The sequence below is a fragment of the Ascidiella aspersa genome, chromosome 6 (genome assembly GCF_963924565.1).
Source record: "Ascidiella aspersa chromosome 6, kaAscAspe10.2, whole genome shotgun sequence".
NCBI lineage: Eukaryota > Metazoa > Chordata > Ascidiacea > Phlebobranchia > Ascidiidae > Ascidiella > Ascidiella aspersa.
The window spans coordinates 30732008-30756925 of NC_139452.1; the positions used below are offsets into that span (position 1 = coordinate 30732008).

Genomic DNA, 24918 nt, shown 5'->3' on the forward strand with positions numbered 1-24918 from the left:
GTTAATCCCTCCACTTGATCCGAAAACTTCCTTCTGTAAGAGTTTGCGCCTCATTTAGCTCAATCAATTAGAAGCAACTAACTTTGAGGCTGTAGACTGAGTGCAAGTTTTTTTTGACTTGACGTGTTTATAAAGTTCCTATTAGGTCTAAACACTTGAGGGTTGATTCTGCGTTAGGATACCTGATATTTGGGACAAAAACTTTTGAAATCCGATTGCAGATAACAGCATTACTGTGCTCAGGCAAGCAAACCAGGTGAAATTAAATTGTTTGGCATTTTTTGCGAAATTTCTTAGTATTAAAAAGTTTAGTTACTTCCAGATATTAACAAAATATTTTTTAATAAATTCTTCACTGTGCTGAAGCGCTAATCATGGCTTAAATTTTTATTTTTATTTAGAATCGGATCGGTACCAATACAACCCTAGTATTGGACGAGTAATAACATCAATCGGCCGTGATACGATATTACAGACATTCCTATTTTCTTAAACTAAATTATCTATTCAAAAATCTGGTTTTGCCCCATAATTTTAGTTTTAACTAAGTTTAATGAAATACTAAAAAGTCTAAAAATAAAATTACTACTAAACTACTAAATAACATTAGGAGTTCAAGTATTTCAGGACACTGGTGACTTTTATAAAGTTATAAGATGAGAAAAGGTTGTTTTTTGTTGAAACTCAGTTACCGACTAAAGTTTAAAAATGCTGTTGGCCTTGAAGTAAATTTTTAGATTGAAAACAAAAAGCATGTTTTTTTAAATGTTGATTTTTTAATTTTTTTTATTGAGTTTTAACTGTAACTTTGTTCTATCCAGGAAAATGGATAGTTGTTGACGAGTTCTTGCTGGCAAGTTCCAAAGCAGGGTCCTGGTGTTCCGAGGATGAATATGAATGGTCAAAGAAATACGTTCCAGCTCCGATGCGAGCTTTCTTCACTGAGGTTGTTTGTTTTTATCATAAAATCCGATTAAATGGATAATTTTAAACCATTACTATTTTTAAAGTTTCTTTCTCTGTTTTAGTTTGTTATCCAATTAAATGGAATATTTTAGTTGTTTTTTATTTGACTACCAGTGTTTTTAAAGTAGGCTTGTATATTTTAATTTTAATAGGTTATATAATCCATTTGTCTAATTTTGGGTTGATTGTGTATTATACTATGAAACATCGTTATCGATTTTTTTAATTTACCTGAAAAAAATCAACATTTAATTAATGGAAAACAAAATCCAAATTACATTTCAGTTTATCTACCTATATTTTGTAGACTCCTATGCTAAACATTTTTTGTTTTTGCAAAAATAGAAATTTTGTTAGTTTTTCATGAAAATCTATATCATGTTTTCATAGTAAAATATTGGCCAAAATTAACAATACCGATACATTGGAAGAAGTGAAATATTGCCCGATATTATGGTAAAATAAACATATCGGTCTTTGGCCTTCTCCTATGACGTTCCATTACCTAATTGTCTGAACCACAAAATAAAAAAATATGTATTAATACTTGACGCAACCCAACCCAACTCACACAATAACACAAATAATGTCAGCACCCGTACGATAATGCAATAAGATTTTGAACCAGTGGCGAGCTTTCCCTTATTATGTTCTGTTATTAACATTCTCATATGGTAAACCAAATATATCTCTATTGCTGCTAATTAAAAAACATAATCAGAAAAACTGTTTGAGTTTCCCCGGAATTTTTCTAGTGAACCACTTGAATTACGAACAACTGCTCTTCGGGGTTCGACTTATCTTACATTTTTTATTTCAGGCGCCACGAAGATGGCGTCAATCCGTCGCCAAAAGCCAGCAAGGTCGGCCATTTTGTGGATGGAAGGTGGGACTCAAAGTACAGAAGAAGAATCTAGAAACATTTACAAAGTAAGTGAAGCATTATTTAATCGTGCAAATGATTGGGGAACCTTGTTGTTTAAAATTTACGAATCTTATAAAAGGTTCACACCATTAGATATGAATAGTCATCAAAAGTATTAGCAGCGATATATGTGTTCCTATTCAACCTAATCACTCTGTGAAAGTTATATGTTTCCTGGGATTTTTACCTTTGTTACAGATTGATGTACAAGTAGCCAATTACAAAACATTTTGCTTTATCTAAAAAGACACATTCAGATACCTGTAACTCAAGGTAAACATTTCAAGTTTTGGTAATTCTGTACTTTGGTTAGAATGTGTGAATTACCCTTCAGATTTGGCTATTTTTCCTACTGTTTGTCTTTATAAAAATAATCTTAATTAGGTAGAGGTGAAACATATGAATTTGCAACTTGGTGAAAAATAATTGTAAAGAATTTGTGCCCATAAACCCTTTATAATTAATACAATGCTTGACAGCAGCAGTACATTCATAAACTTGTGTATCACAATATAATGGCAATCACTCAGTGAAAATATTTGGGAATTCCAGTCAAATTTAATCAAAATGTTGGTTTTGCGCAAGCTTTTAGCAAAACGCCAACAGACAGTTCCTTGTTTTGCGTTGTGTCAAAGTGTCATTTAGCTCCAACATGTCGCCAACATTTGTGTCCAAAACCTACCTTCTCACAAAAGCACGTTTGTGTAGCTTGCGTCTAAATAAACCTAGGGTTTAGGATGGCAATGAACTAGAAAGGCTTAACTTCGCTTGAGCACCCTATCTCACCCACCATCTCTGACTTATAACTGTTGGTTTCCTTTCTTCAAACTCTTTTGTTAGAGTCCTGGGAGTTGTGACTTTGTTACTTAGTGAGGTCGCTCTAATGTGGACTTGAAAAGCGATTGGATTAGGACGTTTGTGTGTATTTCCTGTGTTTTCTTGCACCTATGCTGGTGGTCCAAACGGTGCAATTAAATGGAACGGAAGAGCAAACAGGCATGAGCCATTGTTCCTGTGTTTTGATTCAAATTTGTAAATAATATGGTGAGCCGAAGGTTTTTGTGACAGCTTTTGTACCCAACACTTTTTCCTTAATAACGTACATGTTTTTTCTCATATTGATTAAAAAAAATTAGGCTTTTACTTTAAAGGCTTCCTTTTGTATTTTATTTCTGGCACATTTTACATCTAATTTACTAAAAAAAATTATTTTCTGACTAAAAAACTTTCAGTTCTTGACCTTAACGAGGATTAATTCTTTTTAAGCCCATGACAAACGCCCTTTGTCTACATCACAAAGCCAAACGTTCCACGCAGAACAATCGTACGTTCCAATAAATAACAATGCATTGTCAGCCATAATGGTCAATATATCACCATCTTAACGAGTACCTAGGTACAGTTTTTCAAGCTTGAGTGGTCCTAGGTCGCCCAAGGTCAAAATTACAATTGAAAGAACATTAATCTTTTCTCGTCTCTCTGAAAAGTTAGTGTAACTCCTCCAAAAGCTGTTTTGCTAGAACTGCCTGATTGCCAAACACATTAATTCAGGGCTCTTCTGGGGTCCGTGGTTACTTTTAGGGGCTCCATAAAGGCTTCATAAAAAATCTTGTTGTATAATTTGAAATACAGGAAACGCATATTGAAAAGAATCTAATTGAAAAGAACACATTCTTGTATTTAAACTTCTTTTCGGTTTTATATTTGTTTGCCGAAAAACCAACAGGTTTCATAAGTTTACTTGCTTTATGACGTTATCTCAAAAAAATTCATGCCGAACCTAATCCACTTAGAACCAAACAAGTTTTAGGGTTAAAAAAGAAGTATTGAAACCCCTCATCTTAATAACAACTTCGTGTCTTGAATAGCAACTTCGATATATTTTAGTGTTGTTTACCCAATAAATCACGTACTAAGCAATGAAGCCAAGTCGAGCGAATCAAAACACAAGAAACCCACAATCCTTTAGCAACTGCATTTTAAAACCTGTATGCAAACCCTGGAACATTAAAGTGGTATTAGTGACGTCTGATAATATCGGATCGGAGCCGATACTTGATGCAGAACCGATACTACCATTCTTGTATCGGCCAAACCTCCTCGATCCGATATTATCGCACGTCCCTGCTATAAAGTATGCGCGTGCTATTCTTGTTATGAAACCAGAGGTTCTTGAATGTTTTTAGCGCGAACGCCGAACGCCTAAATTTTTTTGCCGAAATGTTCAGAGGTGACGTGATAAATTGACGTCATAAAACAAGTAGGTAGTAGAAACCTGTTGTTTTCATTCCAACAATTGTGCAACTAAAACAAAGTCTAAATGCCTTTAAGTAGAAAGCGCAAACGCGTTTTTGAAATTAACTTTTTTCTTTATAGACGTAATTCCATTTTTAATTTAGACTTTCAAGATTTTAATTAGGCCTTAAATGACCCCCTCAAAGTAATCCACGAACCCCTAAGGGGGCCACGGTCGCTACAAATGCGATTACAGTAGCGAACGAAGAACCACACAGTGTTTATAGAGTCAGTCAGTCCGGACAAAGATTTGGAATTAAAATCGCTAAACGAAAACATACACAAGTTTTTGACAACCGAAAACACCCAGAGGTTACCGGGCTAAGCTGTGCAAACAGGCCGCTTTTGTCCTGGTTAAGCCTTGTCAGTTGCACTTTTGAGCCGTGTAAATTAAAATGGAGAAACAAGGTTTAAAAAGACTCAGAATCCCTGTGTTTCGGGGATTGTTGAAAACCAATCGGCGTGAAGTTACGACTAGTTTGTTGTGACACGTGTTTGACGGGCAAGGTCACCCGAGCAATGTCAAGGTCACACGTGCAGTGACAAGCGAGTTTCCTTTGTATTTTGCTGCTGTGATGAATGTCCAGCCTTAAAAGCCCATTGGTGTTGGTTTAACATTTCCGCAATGACTTATCGCAGGCGTTCTTAAATGAGGTCCGTGGACCCCTTGGAGGTACTTGAACTAGTTTTGGGTTCTATTTTAGCTATTAGTCTATTATTAAAAAGAATACATAAGGTCTATTTAAAGTATTAGTTTCTTATTTAAAAAAAAATACATTTAAAATATTATTCTATTATTTAAAAAAATGGAATTATTACTTTTCTAAAAGAAAATGCTTACTATAAAATCCGCTTTTGTGCTTTCTACTTAAATGCATTTATACTTTATCCCAATTTCACATTGGTTGGGCCGGAAACTGCAGGTTTCTTAAGTCAACTTGTTTTATGACGTCATCCCTATAAATTTCACAATTAAAAAAATGTAAGGGGGTCATGGCTAAAAGCAGTTTAAGATGCCTTATCAGGCCCAAATGGGGGCCTTTGAGCAATTTTTAGTGATCAAAAAGCTACTTTTTGATATTCCAGTTTTATTATGTAGTTTTGGGCCGCGTGATAGCAGTACATTCACTGTTTTAAAAATGCTGTGGCTAAGAGTTTTTTTTTTACTGCTCATTGTTGCATTATAGGGCCACCGTCCTATGCACCCCCAAGAAAATTCTTTACTTTATTGCCCAAATACTCTATGCATACGATAACTATGGCATGTGTGGCTTATAAACGCTACAAGGTAAAGTTGTATTAAATGAGACTATAGACTTTTTGCACTACACGCAAGATTTTTTAAGATTAAGTGTTTTCTGCACTGAAGCTACATCGCTTAGCAAAGCGGACATATAAAAGTGTTTTGACTAGAATGTCCGATAATATCGGATCGGAGCAAATACCCGATGTGTTAGTATCGGCACTTGTCTGATCTCAGATCTCAGTGTGAGAAACACTAATTAGCTGTCCCCAGTATTGCTAAAATTGATTAAGTTTAAACGTTGAAATGCGCGTTAAATTACAGTTTACCCGAAATTGAGACGACGACATTATCTTCAACAGAACATAAGTGTTATAAGAATGTAATAAAACAAAATGTTTCTAAATTAATTATGTTAGCCGAGCGAAAAAAATCTAATATATTATTTAGAATGTAAATTAATAAAAAATAAAATTAATTTAAATGTAATTTTGTTTTAAATTTATTTATAAATAGTTTCTAAGGTAAACTGATACATCAATTAAAAATAACGAAAAACATTTATATATAGTTACAACTTTTCTTAAAATGAATACTTTTATGATTTCACACCACATTATTGGATACTGGAAAAATTAAATATTTCTATTAGTTTGATTTGCGGTAACTCCGTCTTTTTCCTCCAATGAACATGAGCAATACACGACATTTTCTTGTTCAAACACTTTTAATACAAGACACGGATATTGGAAGACTCCCAACATACGACTTGTGCGGTTATGTCGTCTTTATCTCCCTTGTAACTTTATCACAAATATGTCCGACATTTCTCCTACAACGAACGATAACATTTATGCCCCGAGTTGTTGAAAGACGCCAAGAAAACTGAAAATTATTAAACAAAAAAACCTTTTATTTTAGCACAGTGTTTTTCAAGCTTTTTTCGCGGCAACCCGAAGCTTTGGCGACGAAAACATCTTCACTGAGCGATTTGTAAGCGAAAAAAAAAAGAAAGCAGGGTTAATAAGTTCAAATTTAAATGATATGATCCTTGTTTTCCTATTTCTTCAACAATTTTCTTAAAACTTCGGGAAAATCCTGCTTGTATAACAGCAATCCGGCCCATTTCTCTTCACATGTCTTCTATAAGGCTTTCCGTCTTTTATGATATAATTACACCACAGGGTATCAGAAATGTGTCTAATTTAGCTTTTGTGTGTGCGCAATGCGTCACGCCTTGCAAATTGAAAGGCAATTTAAACCAATTAAACGCAATTTTTCGCGCGTTAAGTTTTTAGTATAAAATAAATATTTTTATTCAAATTGCATAAAACATTTAGGTCCGACCCCGATTTAGAATGATTAAAAACCACACGTTTTTATAACAACATTTTTGTGAAAATTTATTACGGCCCGCCAATAACTTGCTGAGGTTGGTTTGGCCCGCGACTAGCCAAAGGTTGCCGACCCCTGATCTAAAATAATGTTGAATTTAGTTAATATGGGCCAACTCACATTTTTCTTAAATTTTTCACCAATCTAAATAAACCTAGCCATGTGAACTACTGCAGTCGGTGACTCAATTAAACGGCAAAACAATTATGGGTCGCGACCCACAGGTTCGAGAAATACTCATTTATTTTCACGGACATTTTGTCTTAACTTTTGACAAGGTCAACTTTTAATGGAAATTAAACGACGCAAACCAATGTTGGTAAATATTAAATAGTTTTACCAACCAATTATTGTTTTTAGTGCCCCTATTTTCGCTTATAATCTGCTGACATAGCAAACTACATACTTCTGTATAAATCAAGGTTTTTTACTTGGGGTTTTAGGGGGCCCATGGATCCGTTTGCAAAATTTAGGACAGTGACGAACCGTTGCTTTTGCTGGCTTCGTCGTTTTCAAAACCAAGAAGAATAAAAAAAAACACTTTAGCCCGTCTTTTTACATATTTTGGAGTTTGGCTTTCAGAGTTCGGCCGAAAATCAGGTTCTTAAGTCTACTTATTTTATGACGTCATCTCCAAGAAATATCTTGCCGAGCCAAAAAAATATTTTTTGCGTTAGGAAAAGTTCAAGAACCCCCCTGTATAATTTCGTTGTCGCTCCATCAAACTGCATGGAAGTTTTGGAAAATCAAAATGGCGGCGGCCATGAAATCGCAAGAAACACATGTGGAAAAATCTGTAATGCATTTAATACTCGATAGGCTGTGTAAATTTTTGAAATTGATTGAATATATTATTAAAACAGGAATTTAAAGGATAAAATTAGATGAATGGTATACCAAAGATTTCTATGAAAAATGTTTCAGACACAATTCAAAATGGTTTAGGTGCAAACCAAACGTCGTAAAACTTAACTATATGTATTTGTTTTATTTAGTTAATCTATTTTTAAAGTTCAAGATTCCTTACTGTGTTTTTTTTTTAATAAAATCAGCTGGATTAATTGAGTTTTTTTTAGATATCACCAATAACGCATCTTTTTCAATGACTGAGTAGCTCTGTATTATGTATTTTAGTCATTAGACAGTTCAAAGGGAAAATTAATTTAAATATGGCTGAATTTAAAAAAAAGTATTTTAAAACTACTACTGCTATAATTAAGCAATTGATCTCGCAATTTTGGTCAAGCGTACAGAAACAAATAATATACATCTTGGTAAAATAACTTTGCAAGTAACACAGATACTTGACTTTTTTTTTAAAAATATCAATATATTTGAATAAAAGTGTCGCGATCTGATCATTTACTTAAACAAGCAAAATATATGAAATTGAAACCTTCAAAGGTAATTGCTTTAGCATTGAGTTAAGTTATGCCTTCAGTGGTAATTGTTTGATAAATGTAAGTTTCAAGGTGGAACCCCTTCATTATATCGCATACCATGGCGAAAATTGCAATATAAATTGGGTATCTGCTCCTATCCAATATTACCGGATCACTATAACAGAAATCGTTAGTTCGAAGCTCACCACAAGCGAATTTGTTTCCAGCAGCAGCCCACTGCTTTGTTTAAACCCTCGTAACCCTAGATGTCCGATACTTGACATTTATTCCGATACCCGATACCCGATATTTTTTGACAAAGCGATCCTCCCCCAAACTAAATGACGTCATTACTATTCTCACTCAAGCCAATTTAAGCATTCCAAAATAATTTCTCAGGTTTTAGTGTTGCTTAACCTTTTAAGCGTTCGTATCCTTTGGGATTTCATGAAATTTTCTCGTATCTGCTTACAATTGTCGACGGAAGTAAATTAAATTGTAATAATAGGAATTAAACGCAGTGTATTTATAACTTACGTGTTGAATGCATGCATTAAATACAGTCTTGTAAGTTCAACAATATTTACAACGCACAAACAATCAGTCAATTTACTAATGTTTTTTTTGTTGTTGCTTTTGGTAAATTACGCATTCTTCTAATATGCCTAAATAGCGGATAATTTCACACCCCCTTCTTTGGTGCTTCGTACCACCAAGGGGTACACGCTTACCCCTAGTTAAGAACCCCTGTTTTATAAGGTTAAAATTTGTTTTTACCTCCAGTTGCTAACCTACGTTGTTTTGAAAAACTTAACTTTCAAGGAAGAAATTGCTGCGTTGGATTCCAAATCTTGAACCTAAATTAATCCGGCATCGGGTATCGGCTCCGATCCGATATTATCGGACACACCAATACTAGAAAGCCGGTGGAATTATGCTTGTTAAGCTCGCTTTAATCTGTTTAATTTATCTTTATTTTAGGCTTCTTGAAATTGGCGGAGCAACAGCAGAAAATGTGGACACCAGCAAGGAACAAAATTTCACAATTATACTCGTTTACCAAAGTAAGTAGCTTTGTTGTATTTTTATACGAATTCTACAAGCGCTGTTAGGCTTATGTAAAAGTTTAAGCGGTGGTTGAGGGGTTAAAATTATTAGTGGAGTTAGTGATGAAGTTGGGGAGGGTTTAAAGGTTGTTTTTTAGACTATGTAGGCCTTATTCTGGCCGTTTAGTCTTATTCCGACGGGTTGAGGACTTATTTCGATCTAAACGTTATTCCGAATATTCGCTATTATTTTTGGTCTTATTCCGAATTGTGTTTTTCCGAATATCATGTAGTTTTAATTTTGGTCTAATTGCTGTATACTAAGTCCAAGAACTTTCCGTAATGTTTGTTTTCTTTAGAAACGCATCACGTTTTTAGACTGCTCTAATTTAACACAAGAAAGCGGAACCTTGTTTTTATCATTGGTTGTAAATGTTTGAAGTGAGGAAACGCATTCTTGCAATTCACTGGTTAAACTTAAGACCGCGGAATGCAGTGCTACTCAAACTTTCTTGCGACGCCTTTGATAAGCTTGGTGGGCTTGCGACGCACTTAGCTACAGAAAATTTTAATGGTTTTCACTAAAAATTTGTCGAAAGCAGATTTGTTTATTTGTTTGTGGAAGAAACTATTAATCGATCAGCGGTATATAAGTAACGGAATCGTTTTACAGCGCCTTTGGAACGATGCACCATGCAGATTATTTATTTTAAACAATCCTAAATACGATAAAAAAAACGCCTAATGTAGGTTTGCTTTCGCAGCCAAAAAGGTTTTAATCGAGGTTCAAGTGCACGACTTTAGTGTTCTAGCAGATTGAAACGACGCACAGCTCAACAAGCTCTGGCGCAATACCATATAGCTTTTCCTATACCAGTTATCCTGGCATCAAAAATAACAAACCTGAAGCATCCTTGTATGCAAATGTGAAGGCAATTACTCTGCTCTGGAAGGTAAACTGTGTTTTTACGACCCTTCAGTGCGTCGTTTCAATTTTCAAAGGGCGCCACAAAATAATTTTCTTTCGTACCTTTACTCCATTGCAGGAATAAAATGTTTGCAAATATTTTAAGTGTCTGACATATGCATTCGAAATCATTGGAGCAAAAAATAAATAAAAAATAGTAAGTCCCCATCGATTGGTGCGTCGCAAGAAAAGAAGCTAGAGAACGACTGGTCTAAACGCTAGACTCTCGTGGACAAAGTGCCTCGCACTTTATTTCAATTTTTTTTGGCTCTTAGACAACGTATCTCAATAAAAACGCACTTCAAATAAATCTTAAGATAATGGCTGGATGTTGTAGTTAGACGTAGGATGAATATTAAAGCTCATACAGAAGCAGGCAGCATTGTGAACGTTTGAATAAATATTTATTCATTTTTAACACGGTAAAAGCTTTATTTCGATAAATTGGCGGACTTATATATTTTCAATATTTTCAGTATCTGTTTTTGTAGTGAAATGCACTATATTTACTGTTCAAACGTTTATGAATTGACTCCGAACGTTGTGCCTCAGTGTTTTATTTACATTAAAGTTCATAAATGTTCATGTCCACGCTTTTTTAACCGCTCTCGATTTTGCTCAGTCACTCCATTTTTGAATGTGACAAACTTACCACAAATCAACCGATGAGAAGCTGCTTTTTAGCATTTGCTATGAGGGCAAAGGTTAATTGAAGTTCCTTGACGCATTTTTAATGTCAAAAGTGCGAGGCCTTTATTTTTGAGTGTTTTTTTTTATTTGTATAAAGTACTGTAAACGTTAGTGTCTAAGTATGTCCGATAATATCGGATCGGAGCCGATACCCGATACCAGGTGGTAGTATCGGTACTCGTACGATATTAAAGTGGTATCGATGCCGATCTGTGGCCAAATTTATTTTCACTTTAAAAGTTATTTATTAGAATATAAAACATTTACAATAAAGATAAAAAAAAAAAATTCAGCTTAACAGAATGTAACTCAAGTTTTATGTTGGCACGTTAAAATTTGATTTTGTTTCTTTGATATTCAAACTAAAGCAGGGGTCCTTAAACTTTTTTTACCGCGGACCCCTAAAATTTTTTTTTAACCTAGCGTGGACCACGGTCGGCAAAAAAAATTCAAAATGACATCATAAATTGACGTCACAATACAAATAAACTTCATAAATCTGCTGATTTCGGTCCAAAAATGTGAAAGTGAAATGAAGTTAAATATACATTCAGTGCAAAACCGTTTTATTTTTAATCAAATCGTTTTCTTTAAAAAAAGATTACTTCTTAAATATACACTAATATTTTAAGTAGGCCTTCATGGACCCCCTAAAAGTAGTTCGCGGACCCCCAACGGGTCCATGGACCCCAGTTTAAGAACCCCTGAACTAAAGGCTCTGCTTTTTAATTTTAGAGTTTGCGGAAGAGGTGCGTCAATATCACGATCGGGGAATCCCCTGTGTGCCATGCAACTACTTGGCGGATCGGCTTTTAAAAGTAAGTTGGTTGGTATTCATAAATGTTTGAATGTAGGTTCGCAGGAAAAAGTATTTCAATGCTGTTAGTCCAGGTTTAGATGTAATCTTAAGTATTAGGCAAATAATTACTGCTTTAACAAGTGTCTTTCGCTTGTTTTTTAGATGTAAGCACTGTTTGTTAATTGGTATTTTTAGTGATGTTTTGTGTGAAGGAGCAAATGTAGGTTCACAGAGTTTTATATTGATTAAGAAAAATGTTTCAATAATGCCAGGCCACCATCAGATAGTCTCCTACTGTATCGATATTTTTGAATTTTTGAATGGAGATGTGAGCATCTTATTGTGATTGACAGGTTGCATGGTTTTAATATTGTGCGTCAGTATTGACTTTTTAGCTTTAATTATCTTAAAAATTATGACTTTTTAAAAGAATGATTGGTTTGAACGAAAGAACTAAATAAAAAAATGGGCTTTTTCAGTATAAGGAAGCCTAAATACCATTTACTTTTTGTTTTAGCAATATAAATACTTTAATGTGTATTTGCTGAGAGAGAGAGGCTAGGTGGGGGAGACGGTATTAGCAGGAGAAATAACATTACTACGATGATTAAGTATTAAATGTACAGGACAGATATGTAAAAAGTGTTTGCCGTAATTTCGTGTTCCAACCATCCCTCTGAAATCACCACTTTATGATAAACAGTGAGGCTTAAATTTGTATGTTTGGACAAATTTTTAAACGCTCGAACTGTTCCAAAAGATGGAAATAAAGGCCGAAATAATATACTTTGTCTTTGCATATATTGTAACAGGTGCTTAGCCCGACCCTGTGTAGTATTTATTTGTCTCTTTCGTTTTGTATTGCACTTCATGAGACCCCTGTTTAATACTTCTAGATAATAATAATTGTTACGTCCAGGTTCCACATTTATACCATGTCAAAAAATATCGCGATATTTAAAGACTCATTAAATATTAAGGTTCTGCTAATCTCACATGAACAAAAACCTAATATAGAATTGAATTCAGCAAATGGTCTGTTTTCCTTGATTGCATCACTGAAAAATAAACAACCCACGGTTTCGCCAAAAAGCGATTCAAATCAGTTTTTCTGTTTTGTTAACAAGATAAAAATTCAATTCAATTTAAAATATTTTTTTTCTTCCAATAATAATTATCACCTTACAAGATAAATGCATAGAGAATGAGATCTCATTGAATAATGCAAACGTTTGGCTTCAAGTCGTATTGTATCTCTTCAATTATTTATTGAAGCAAGGAAATCCAGTAACTCTGGCTGGGCAACTTCTGTGTTTGTCTTTCAAGGATGTTTGTAGTTCTATGCTTTCTTTAGGATTTGCTTGGATTTCCGCCTTTGTGGCGAAATATGTAATATGTGGTACTCAAGTACAGTATTTTTACCGGAAAGCATTAAAATTTTCAGAAATTACGTCACAAAGTTACGTCATAGCAGGACGTCTGAGAAAGTAACCTAAGGATACATAAGGTTATCTGTGGATGTGGTAGACAAATATGCAACTGAAATCTTAGTTTGAATACATTCAAGGATAGGAATGGCTGGCCTGGTAGAAAGGAACATTTTATTGTGTTACTGCAGCAATTCTTTCACCCGACCGTTACTTTCACCAGTGCTGGTAATACATCGTACCCTGAAAGTGTTTCATATATATGTGCTAGATATCAGTAACCCAATGACGTCATTACCATGGTCCAATCGTAAAATTTATCAAATTACAAAGTGCAAAGATAGTGATTTTCAAGGTAATAAATTGGCTGAAATAAGCTTTTGCGCTAGGAAGCCTATTTACCTTCTACTTTAAATATAACTAAAAATAATTGTTTGATTTTTAATACTATGCCTGGTAGCAACAGTTTAAATATTCTATTTTAAATGTTGTATTTTCTTGTATTTTTTATTTTTAAAAGGTAGAAGATTTAGATCGCGAATTTAGAACTGAAATGTACAAATCAATTTGGTATCGGATAACCAAGTATTAGCCAACAACTGCACGCCCTACTACTTGTGCTTACTCTTCAATTTCAAAACCACGTGTAACTCGCTGACGTATTCCGGCCTTGCCACGTGGCGTGTTCTGATTGGACGGTTCAAATATTGATCAGGTTACTCCCTAGTGGGCGTTACGAGCTAACAGTGAGTTGTTTGAGTTCTTGCCAGCCTCAAATACTTTCTTGTGTACGTGACGGACTGATTGTAGAAGCTTGATACAACTTTTTGTTGTGCTGTTGTTGGCTTCGTGAGTTAACATTCAGTTCCTTGACTTTTTTAATTATCTTTGGTGATTACTATGAAGTTTTCGATTTCAAACGTAAAAACAGTTGTTCACTTCGCCGTGAGAAGGTGAAGCGAAGAGCTCTGTCAGCCTTAAGCTGGCAGCAAAGTCAGTTTAGTTTTAGCTGACTTTTATGAAAAAACAAAACAAAAAAAAACATAAAAAACGTTTTTATAAAAAAACATATAATTGCGATTCTGCTTTAGGTTTCCAAACAACATTGTGCGGCCGTTTGGTTTGGTTGGGTTGCCGACTGAACTAGTTTTATATGGTAAGATTTTTTAGGTGTGCTTTCTGGACAGATACATGGAATTGTATGAACTACAACCCCGTTGCCTAAAACAGTTATTATCTTAAGCAGTGCTTTTTAGAGACTCTGATGAAGTTGACCATTTTGTTTAAAAACAACAATGCAATAAAACAACAATGCAATAAAACAACAATGCAATAAAACAACAATGCAATAAAACAACAATGCAATTAGGGTTAAACCTCATACTTCCAGTGACCGCCAAGTGTTTTCTAACTTTGAAGCCTTTTCATTTAGCTCAAAGCACATCTGTTGCACAAAATATTCGTTTACTGTCACGATATTTTACATTTACTTTCACATTAATGTTTCCTTATTGAACCATTCCACTTTATTAAAACACCAAAAAGCATCCCGTGGACAGAATTAATTTTACCAACTCTCTATATTAAGCGCTAAAAGTGAAGGACATGACAAAACAAATTAAACATAATCAGAATTGTTGTCAGCCTATTTAATCACTTAAATAAAATACCGGAGTTATTAATTTCTTATAACAGAACTGTGTTGTTAAGTCAATCAATGACGAAATGTTTTTTAAAAACATTCATTTAAATGTTTTAACTATATCGTTTTGGAGCGATTTTGACAACATTTATAAGTCTACCTTATTCACTAGAAGGGCAGCAAAGTTAATTTGTTTTTACCATATGCACCAATTCATTGGGCTTAAAAACTAATAAAACACACTTAAATTTGAAAAAAAGGTTCTCAAACTTTATAACCTTGTTGAACACTAGGAAAACTAAATCTATTTTATTGTACACTTTCTACAAAACTCTAGAATCATAGTCAAAATATCAAAGCCCAAGTAGAACATTTAAAACGTTTCGAAAATCTCTTTATTTAGTTTTGACATGATTATGTTGCTTATATTTAAGCTTGGGCTTTGGTCTTCTTACCACGTCTAACTATAAAGCCAGCCATTAAGCTCGGAAATCACATCGTAATTTGACATTATCATTTCAATTAAAAAGTGTGCGTTCATATCTTGCATGCTCGAATGCCGCTTTGCAATACAGAAGGGAATTATTTTACAAAATTACAAAAAGTTCCGCGCTACAATTAGGAATCTCTCCATAGTTAAAAACAACACCGCCCCGAGAGGTTTACTATCATTGATATATTTAAGGCGATTGCTTTAAAATTTTAATCTATTTTTTTTATTAAGAGGACTGCGGCAAAAATTCAGTCAAAGGAAACAAAATGACATCTAAAATTTTCAGTCGTCCCATATCTCCTCTCCATACAGTTTTACATGTTTATAGGCGTTTTAGGAATTATTCCGATGAGTTTCGGGTATATTTCTACTTCTTCAGGTCTTTCCACGTCGTAGATATTATTATGTATGTGGTTTTAATACGTGGTTTATATAATCCTATGGTATTAGAGAATATTCTGCTTAAGATGTCGCATGGTATTTAGATTATAAAATATTGATGCCTTGTATAGTTCTTATTGTGCGTTTCCGTTGTAAAAACAGTAATAGCCATCAGGCCGTGACAAATCTTGTCTTGTTGTGTAATGCTCGCTGTTTTAGCTTGGCACTTGTTATAATAGGGCTACCATATTTTCAGCACCCAAAAAGATGACATTTTTTGCTGGCAAGTAAAACGAAAGTAGAATTGCTACGTTTGAGTTTGATGATGTTTTCTTTACAAAAAAACAGACACAAAAACAACAAATCAAATTTATTTTTTAGATTCAGCCCATGATTACTTTTCGGTTCCCTTAACTTTTGCCAATAAGGAATTATCATTTTTTAAAAAGATCAATTTTCAATTTGTTGGAAAAACTTTTTTAAACCAGCAATTTATCATGTTTTATTGCTACAGTATTTTTTTGGAAATAAATACCACGTCTCGCCTAAAGTCTTGTTAAAAGTATAAGCAACTTACTCGAAATGCGAATAAGAGGACATTTGAACATTTTTGAGCGTCCTCGGAGGACCATTCACTTTTCTTTGAGAAAAGAGGACAAAACCTCCTAAAAGAGGACATATGGTAGGCCTATGTTATAACGTGTAGTAAACCTACTTTATTAAAGAAACGATTTCTTTGATTTTTTGTATTGCTGTGTGTAGCACTGCAGAGAACACTGGGAGGGTTTGAATTCAAAATTACAATCATCTGCGTTGCCTAAAACAGTTGTTACCTTTACACAATACGTGAACGTTCACTTGTTTTGCAGTGTTGAAATGACTTAGGTTAATGCCTTGACTTAAGTCACGGTTTTCAAATGACTTGACTTGGACTTAAGTTTATCACACAAGACTTTTTCTTCTTTATAACACAGTTGTTTGTTACTTCGAAACAGATTGTATTAAACTTAATAAAAAACAAGTAAAACCTTAACGTACACGTAAAAAAAAAAGCTTTCAAAAGTTTTTAAGAAGAACAGTTAAGCAACAATGTGCTTTGTCATTAGAAGCACTTAAAAGTTGTGTATTTGATGGCGGCGTGCCTCTCAGGACAGCGTTAATTTGCCGGTCGCGATTAAAGCGCTGTAACCTGTAATTTGTTGCCGCAAAACATCCCGGGTCTTGTAACCTGTTATTCTGCCCGCCCATGTCTAGACGCCCATTCATGAAGTAAGGTACGTGACCAAAAAGACGGTAGCTCTGCTGCTGCTTCTGTACATCTGATGTAACTTGATACACCTCACGTCTGCTGGGATGATCAGGTGTTTCCCACAATTACCTCGAATGCGGCTGTTGATTGCTGTTGGGATTGGCGCGTTCGTTTTTAATAGACATACTCGGTGCTTCTCTCGAAACGTTTATTTCATTGAAAGAAGAAATCACCAAGTCCAAGTCTCCATTTTTTTATCTTTCTAAATCGTAAAACCACTGAAAAACAAATTTCAAAACGTGTATGAAATTGGTTTTGTCAAAAAAATAAGTAAAAATCTCCCAATTTTGGCATCTTCAGTTTTTCGTATTGCATTGAAAGAGGAAAAATATTTTTTTTTAAGTCCTGAAAGCACCAAAGAAACATGTAACTTGAATCACCTCACGTCTGATGGGATGATCGGGTGTTTGCGACAATTACCTCGAATGTTGATTGTTAATTTCCTCGTTTTTAAACGTGGATTGAAAAGGTTCCGTGGAATAAGTAAAAATCACGAGATTCTGGCATACTCAGTGTTTTATATTTCATTAAAAGAACAAAATTATCTTTTTTTCAGTCCGTAAAACCACTGAAAAACAATTTTAAAACGTGGACTGAAATGGTTCCGGCATACTTTCATTAAACGAGAAAAATCATTGTTTTTTCATTTTTTAAATCCTGAAAGCAAAAAACAAATTCGCTCTCACGCGTACTAAAAGTGCTGTCGTTGTTGTTGACAAGTAACCTGACCCACCTTACTTCTGAACGAAGGATCGGGTGTTTACCGCTGTTTGTTGCTGTTGGGTTTGGAGGGTTCGTTTTCAAACGTGGAATTAATTGGTTCAGTGAAAAAATTAGAAATAATTCTCGAAATATTGGCACACCCAGTGTTTCGCATTTCAATGGAAGGAGAAAATGCACATTTGTTTTCAATAACCAAAACAAATTTGCTTTCAGGAAACTAAAAATGCTGCTGTTGATCGTGATGGGAATCGGTTGAGTTCATTTTTAAACGTGGATTAAATTGTTTTCGTTAAAAATCGCGAAACATTGGCATATTAGTGTTTCATATTCCATTATTAGACATAGAAAGGCTCTAGCGCGTGCTAAAAATGGTTAATAGACTGTAAAAATATAGATATTTATTTCAGGATTAAAATTGTAGGGCATTTCATAAAAGCAAAATACGCTCAAAATTTCCTTGTATTTTCCCAACTTTTTGTGACAAAATTACAAAACATTTTGACAAAATGCTCCTTAAAAATGTGAAATTGATTGTAAACAATAAATATAGTTTGTTATATTTTATTTCGGTAATTAAAATTGTAGAGTATTTCATAGAAGCAAAATACGCCCAAAAAGCCAATTTATTTCACCAGTTTTTCGTGCTAAAACGATTCTGATCAAAAATACCAAAGCATATGTTATGTTTTTTTCGGGGATTACAATTGTAGGGCATGCCACCAAAAAATAGTGACCGTCTTTTTAACCGGATTTCCACCAAAAATCAAACAAATTGTCCCAAAGACCTTTTAAAATATAGGAAAAAACAAAGTTCACATCCATGAATTTTCTTCCTTCTCGGTTGTAAATGGTGCATCACGACCCTCCTCCACCATCCATCATAATATGTCAGGCTCGCGTTTCTATGCCTTCGTTTCCCGGTTGGCCTTTTGCAGATTTCAAGGGGATTAGGTCTCCAAATGAGCCATTGCGTAAATAAGTTGGGACAAAAGAAATGTGCACCTGCCACAACTAAAGCTAACCATGGCAGCCAAAACATAATTGAAATACAGGAATCAGACTTTTCAGGTTGGGTTTTAGTGTATGACTCTGACGACGTGTGAGCAGCTAAATTCTTAGCAGGATTATAATTTGAAAATTGAATTGTTAGCCGTGTGGCAGTTTGTAGCCATGCCCCACCATTTTATTTTCGTTTCTTTTTTTTTAAGTAGTGGATGTGGAAATTATTTGCGAAAATAGTGAGCCGTATGTTTCTGCTTCTGTAATGATATTTTCTTAAAACGACCTTTCCTTGATGCGTAAATGAATTCGTACAATAGAAATGCGCACCTGTCACTACTAGAGCTACCATGGCAGCCTGACCCTAATTGAAATACAGGAAACACAGGCTTTTTAGAATATGACAATGTCGCTATTAATTAGCTGTACGCTGTGTTTATCGCAATAAACAACGTAAAACGTCACAATTTCAGTGTATGGCTCTGACGACGTGTAAACAGCTGAATTCTTAGTTAAATAAAAGCGAAAAATGTATTATTAGCCGTGTGGCCGTTTGTATCAATGCCTTACCATTTTATTGTAAATGTTTTGGTTTTTAAACTGTAGATTTTGAAATTAATTAACATATTTGCGAAATAGTAAGTCATGTGCTTCTCCTTGGAATTTTAATACGACTTTTTTTAATAAATTGTTATGCTCAAAAGAAGTGCGTTGCCTTACGCCAATGTTTTCATATTCATGGGTTGCAGGTTAATTTGGTTGTGTTGCCGACTTCAGCAGTTAATATGGTTTGAGTTACTTAGATTGGTTCTGAGAAAGATTTTTTCAAAATTTGAAAATATTCACTAAGCAATACGAACACATTGCTTCTATTAATTAAATTCGAGGTTATTTACGCTAATTTCCAATGTTTTTTCGCTTCGAAGCCCATATAAAAGTAGGTAACATTTTGAACGTTTCGAATATATCTTTATGATTTTCAACATAAAACTTATCAAAGACAACCTTGAAAGACCCATAGGTGATGTTGAAATGCACGTGTGTACAGCCGCAACAAATAACCACGGCCCAAGTTTATGCAGCTTTAGAAGTACAACTCACTCTTTCTAATATTCCCACGGTGTTAGCGAGCCTACTGTTGCTTGATGTGGTGAAGCGTAGGCTTCATACACCAGCCTCTAATTCCCAAAGCCAAACCTTAAGCTTACTTCTGTCAGCTTCTAATGCTAACTGAAGGTTTGTTGCCTTTGCTTAATCTCACAACTAATCCCCGCTGATAGATGTAGCGGGCATTCAGCCAGCTTACGATGTAAAGCCAACAACTTAAGGTATTTGTTTCTCTGTTTGATGCGGTATTGATTAGAGTTGTTCGAAAACGTGATTTTGAATTTTCCGCTTTGCTTTGTGCTTTAAATCTTTGTGTCTCTTTTGACCTATAGGTAGGCCACGAAATTAAATGTTTTTCTGCATCGCAGACTTGTATAGGTTAGGATATGCTATGATATTTAATGGCTAAAATCAAAAATTTAGTTCTTCAGTGTTTATCGAATGACCGATTATGGAATTGCGTCCGATTTTTTTGTGTTTTTCTAGCTAACTCTTTGTTTTGTTAGCTTTTTGAAATATATTTACGTTATTTTAAAGCACCATTGGTATGTGCTCCCATGCCGCAAAGAATCCTGTGTAATCATGCTCTGTCGTTTTATTTCTAAAAAAGCAACTCCAGTTGTTTACCTATACTATTTTTGACTAAGTTTAGTTTTTAAGTTCTGATCACTCCATCAAGGCTAAAATTGCGATAAAAAATCGATATCGGTTCGGCATCGATACCACCTTTTTATCGGACGAGTACCGATACTTCCACTTTGCATAGGGTATCGGCTCCGATCCGATATTATCGGGCATCACAGGTTTTTGTAAGCTTCCAGATCGCTTATAATCTTGGTCAAGTGTAACATTTTTCGTTTTATATATTGCTTTCAAAATGAATCTGTTTCACAAAGATTTAATTTACAAATGCCAAACACTTCAATGTTTCAATGTTGCTGCCTTTCTTTTTCATGTCAACCGTTGAATTTTATTTCGCAAACAGCATCTTGAATTCTAGGAAGCGTCAAGTTTTACTCTTGTTATTCTTCGAAGCGACACGTGTTATATTTGGGCGGTCGTTTTCCCGCTTTGTTGTGTCTACGTGGCGCCTTGTGGTTGGATTGTTTGAAATATCGTTCGTCCAATCAAAACACAGCGGTCTGGGCCGATATATTCCAGCAGTTACAAACCGAATGTTGAGTTGTGTGACATGTTTGTGGAGCCTTTTGATCTGAAGTGCGAAAATTTATTACAATTACGTCATTGTCGAGCTGTATCACATAACATGACGTCATACCTGAATAAATCTATTTATAACAGCTTCGTTGAGTTGTGTGACATGTTTGCAAAAAGTTTTGATCTGAATTGCGAATGTTTATTGTAATTACGTCATCCAGTTGCGCTGCGAGGCATAACATGACGTCATACCTGTATAAATTTGTGATTAACAGTTCCATTTTACTGAATGCAACAAAGTTTGTGTTGGCCACAAATTTTGATGGATATGAAGTTTTTATGCATTAAGATTTTGTTAATTCGCTGTTATAGTATTGCATTTGCCATAAGATTGATTTAAAAAGCACATAAAAAGATACTTTTGTTTAATATAAAATTATTAATAACAAAACTTTTCATTTTGAGTTGAGGCGTATGTATTTGTTTTTCAAAATGGTTTTCTTTTATATTTTAACGTACATAGAACAAATTCTATTGGCAGCAAACTATTTTAATCGCAATATTTTTCTTAAATATTCAAACCCGACATTATTCGCATTGCAGTGATTTGTACTTAAAGTTACACGATGTAACCTACCCTTACATTATCTTTAATATTTATTCTAAAAGTTTCCTTAAAAACCCTCCCAACGTCCATATAACGTGATCAGCAACTCGGCACTACTTTAACTAAATTGCAAATTTCTTACAAAATGGCGATTGCTTGATAAGCTTTACCGCGTCCAATATCACCGGATGGTGTTTTGTTCAACCCCCGCCCAGCAATCAGCCAAATAGCACGTTGAAGCGCCGCACCTTTCCACACAACGCAGGTGCTGTCCTGTACTTTGCTACTTGCTCGTTGAGAAATATGCTTTTTGTGTCTCTAAGTTTTCACCATCTGTGTTATACACTGATACTTATTAGTCTGTGGGAAGAATTCGCAAGTCGTAATTACGCATAAGGAGTTGATCAAATTTCGAAGAAATGTAAACTTGGTTAAAATTTTGAACCATTTGCGATTAATTTCAAATTTCGAAGACTATTTTTATGCGTTAAATCGCAATTTGTATTCGTTTTATTTTATAAGATGTTAAATTTACTTTTTAAAGAGAATATTGCGACAAACAAAGCACATTTTGATTATAAAAACGTTATCAACTGTATAGTGAAAAAGTTTAAATGGCAGATTGACTGCTTTAAACGAAACTATACATTGTGCAAACATATTGTAAATACGCAATTATTAGCCTTAAACATTTGCCAGTGCGACTTCAGAAATGGCTAATTTGAACGACAGACGTAGACAATAGACATGTGTAAACTGCAAACATAGTTAAAGATTTATTCAGTTGTAGTTTGTATCTTATTTACAAACTGTGTTACTAACGCGGCAAAATTTCATGGAATTTTAAAATTTAATCTTTTTTTGTCGTCAATTCATCGATTGACAGCCATAGCCGCTGGTAGCCAACGACTGACATTCAATGGCCGGTTGTAAAAATTTGTGTCTAAATAAATTTGGTATCTGTCGATACCGTACCGGCTCGTATGCCAACTTAGTTTTTAACGATTACCGATACCACCACTTGACAAAGGGTATCGGCTCCGATCCGATATTATCGAATAATGCTATTCCAGATAAATCCGTTAATCTTTTGGACCATTGTTAGCCCTATTCTAACTTTTTTAAAGAAACATGCCGCCGGCCGTATTTAGTAGTCGTTGCTATAGCGGTGATGGGCATCAAACTAAAACCCATATAAAGAAACGATAAAGGCTACGCGCGTCAAAAAACATTTTAAAACTCTTGCTAGCGCGTAAACTATTAATATTCGTTTTTTTTATTTATAATCGTTCCTTAGCTTTATTAAGGGAATATGCCGCAGGTGACCGCTCTTTCAGAGGACTTACGGTAATCAAAAGTAAAAAGAAGAGTAAAAAACAACTGTACGCGTGTCGAAAAAAGGCAGTTACGCAGTACATTGGAATAACAAATTAATATCGCTCTTGAAGTTTTCCCAGCCTTGTCACAATGCTAGTCTGATCAAAGGTTTTAACGACCACGTGTTTGTGTCGCGACCTTGACACTCGAGTGTGACCTTCACGGATGGTCACAGGTCGCTTTCGGCTCGTGTAATTGCAGGTTTGACACGTGTTCCTTCAATAGATGCAGGTCGCTATTGAAAGTGGCTCGGAATTCGACGAATTCTGTTCAATTGCTGGAAGTTGTTGGTTTCGTCTGCTGAGATTCTCTTGTATCAATACTTTCCAAAAATTCTCTCTTAGGCGGTGTACAGCAAAGCCTGTTTTTTAAGACTAACTTATTTCTGATCCACCCAAATTCAGGACAACTCTTAAAACCTTATCTGATAGAGATCGATCTTTTTTCAGTTTTTGCCTGTTTTGTGCCATTAATGCAATTCTGAGACTCTGTTCTAGCAAGACATGACAAAATTCACTCTTGTAGACTTGTACAGCAAAGCCAGTATTTAAGAGTAACTTTTTACCTGTTTTTTGCCAATAATGTAATCCTGATCAAGACTTTGCAAATTCACTATTATAGCCGGAGGATTGCAAAGCCAGTTTGGGCTCTATTTTCTATTTTCCAATTTCTAGCCAAAATGCAAAACCTTTTTTAATGAAAGGTTTTTTTCTGTGTTATGCTATTAATGTAATACTAATGTACTCGTGTATAACGGCATGATAAAATTTCCTCTTATAGACTTGTACAGCAAGGCAAGTTTTAGAGTAACTTCTTTTCACATCTACACAATTTAAGTCCAACTCTTGAAACCTTATCTAATAAAAATCGCTTTTTAACCTGTTTTGTGCCATTAATGTATGCTTCATGTATCAAGACTGGCAAATCCACTATTATTGGCGGGGAATAGCAAAGCCCGTTTTCAAGAACGACTCTGTATTCCTTTTCCCAATTTCAGGCCAAAATTTAAAACCTTTTTTGATAAAAACGCTGCTTAAGTTTTTACCTGAGTTATGCTATTAATGTAATACTAAATGATCTTGATCAAGATTTGGTTGAATTCCCTTGTTATTCACTTTTCAATGTCGACTTGTTTTTTATTTAACATTAAAAGTACAAAAATAGGTAAAATAGTAACTTGAGCCGAGTAATAACTGATGTGTGTCTACTCCTCTCGGAAACTCCCCACTCCAAAACCACCCCAAACCCTTGATCGTGAATTGGCCTTTTGAGAATCGCTTGAACCGCGTCGTGTGTGACGTAATAATGCCGTATCCCCCTTCTGGTGTCGTGACCCCCCTAAGTGGCCAAGTACCCCTCAAACGGTGTTAGAGTGATGTTAATGTGACGGAAAATGTGGTTTGTACGCTGGTTTTTTGTTCTATGCCACGAAATTTTCTAGTTAACTTCTAGTTCTGGAAACATATACTAGGGGGTAGCGCGAATCCTTAGTCCAGGGGTTATTTTATGACGCTCATTCCTTGATTTTTTTTTTCGCTAGGACAAAACCAGCATAAATTGTAGAAATTATGTCATTAAACAAGTAAACTTAGGTAGCTTGTTATTTTGGTCCAAGAATTTTAAACTGAAATGGAGTTTAAATACATTTAAGGAGAAGGCCTCAAAACCGTTTTTTTCTTAATTCTTTTCTTTTATAGCAAATATTCCATTTTTAAAATAATATACTAAGATTTAAATTAGGCATTTATGGGCCCCCTAAAACTAGTTCACGTACCCCTCGAACGGTGTTAGAATGATGTTAATGTGACAGGAATGCGCGGTTTGTACGCTGCTACACCAACGCACTCATTATAGGTTATGAAGGGGTAGAGCGAATGCCTGATCCTGGGTTATTTTGAACGCTGGTTTCCCAATTTGTTTTGCTATGCCCTCTATAGACAGAACAGCTCCCCTTAGAATATTTTTTAACTGTCTGTGAAATAATTAC

At 34.8% G+C, this 24918-nt stretch overlaps 1 protein-coding gene across 1 annotated transcript in view; it reads left to right on the plus strand.

Annotated features, from left to right (window-relative positions):
• The window catches only part of LOC146141262 (uncharacterized), a 76254-nt gene that overhangs the window by 2097 nt on the left and 49239 nt on the right, over nt 1-24918 (plus strand). Inside the window, exons 3-6 of the mRNA XM_083392239.1 lie at nt 822-946; nt 1787-1896; nt 9188-9270; nt 11645-11727. Of these exons, the coding sequence (XP_083248365.1) occupies nt 822-946; nt 1787-1896; nt 9188-9270; nt 11645-11727 (401 nt within the window). The remainder of the gene's footprint in view (nt 1-821; nt 947-1786; nt 1897-9187; nt 9271-11644; nt 11728-24918) is intronic.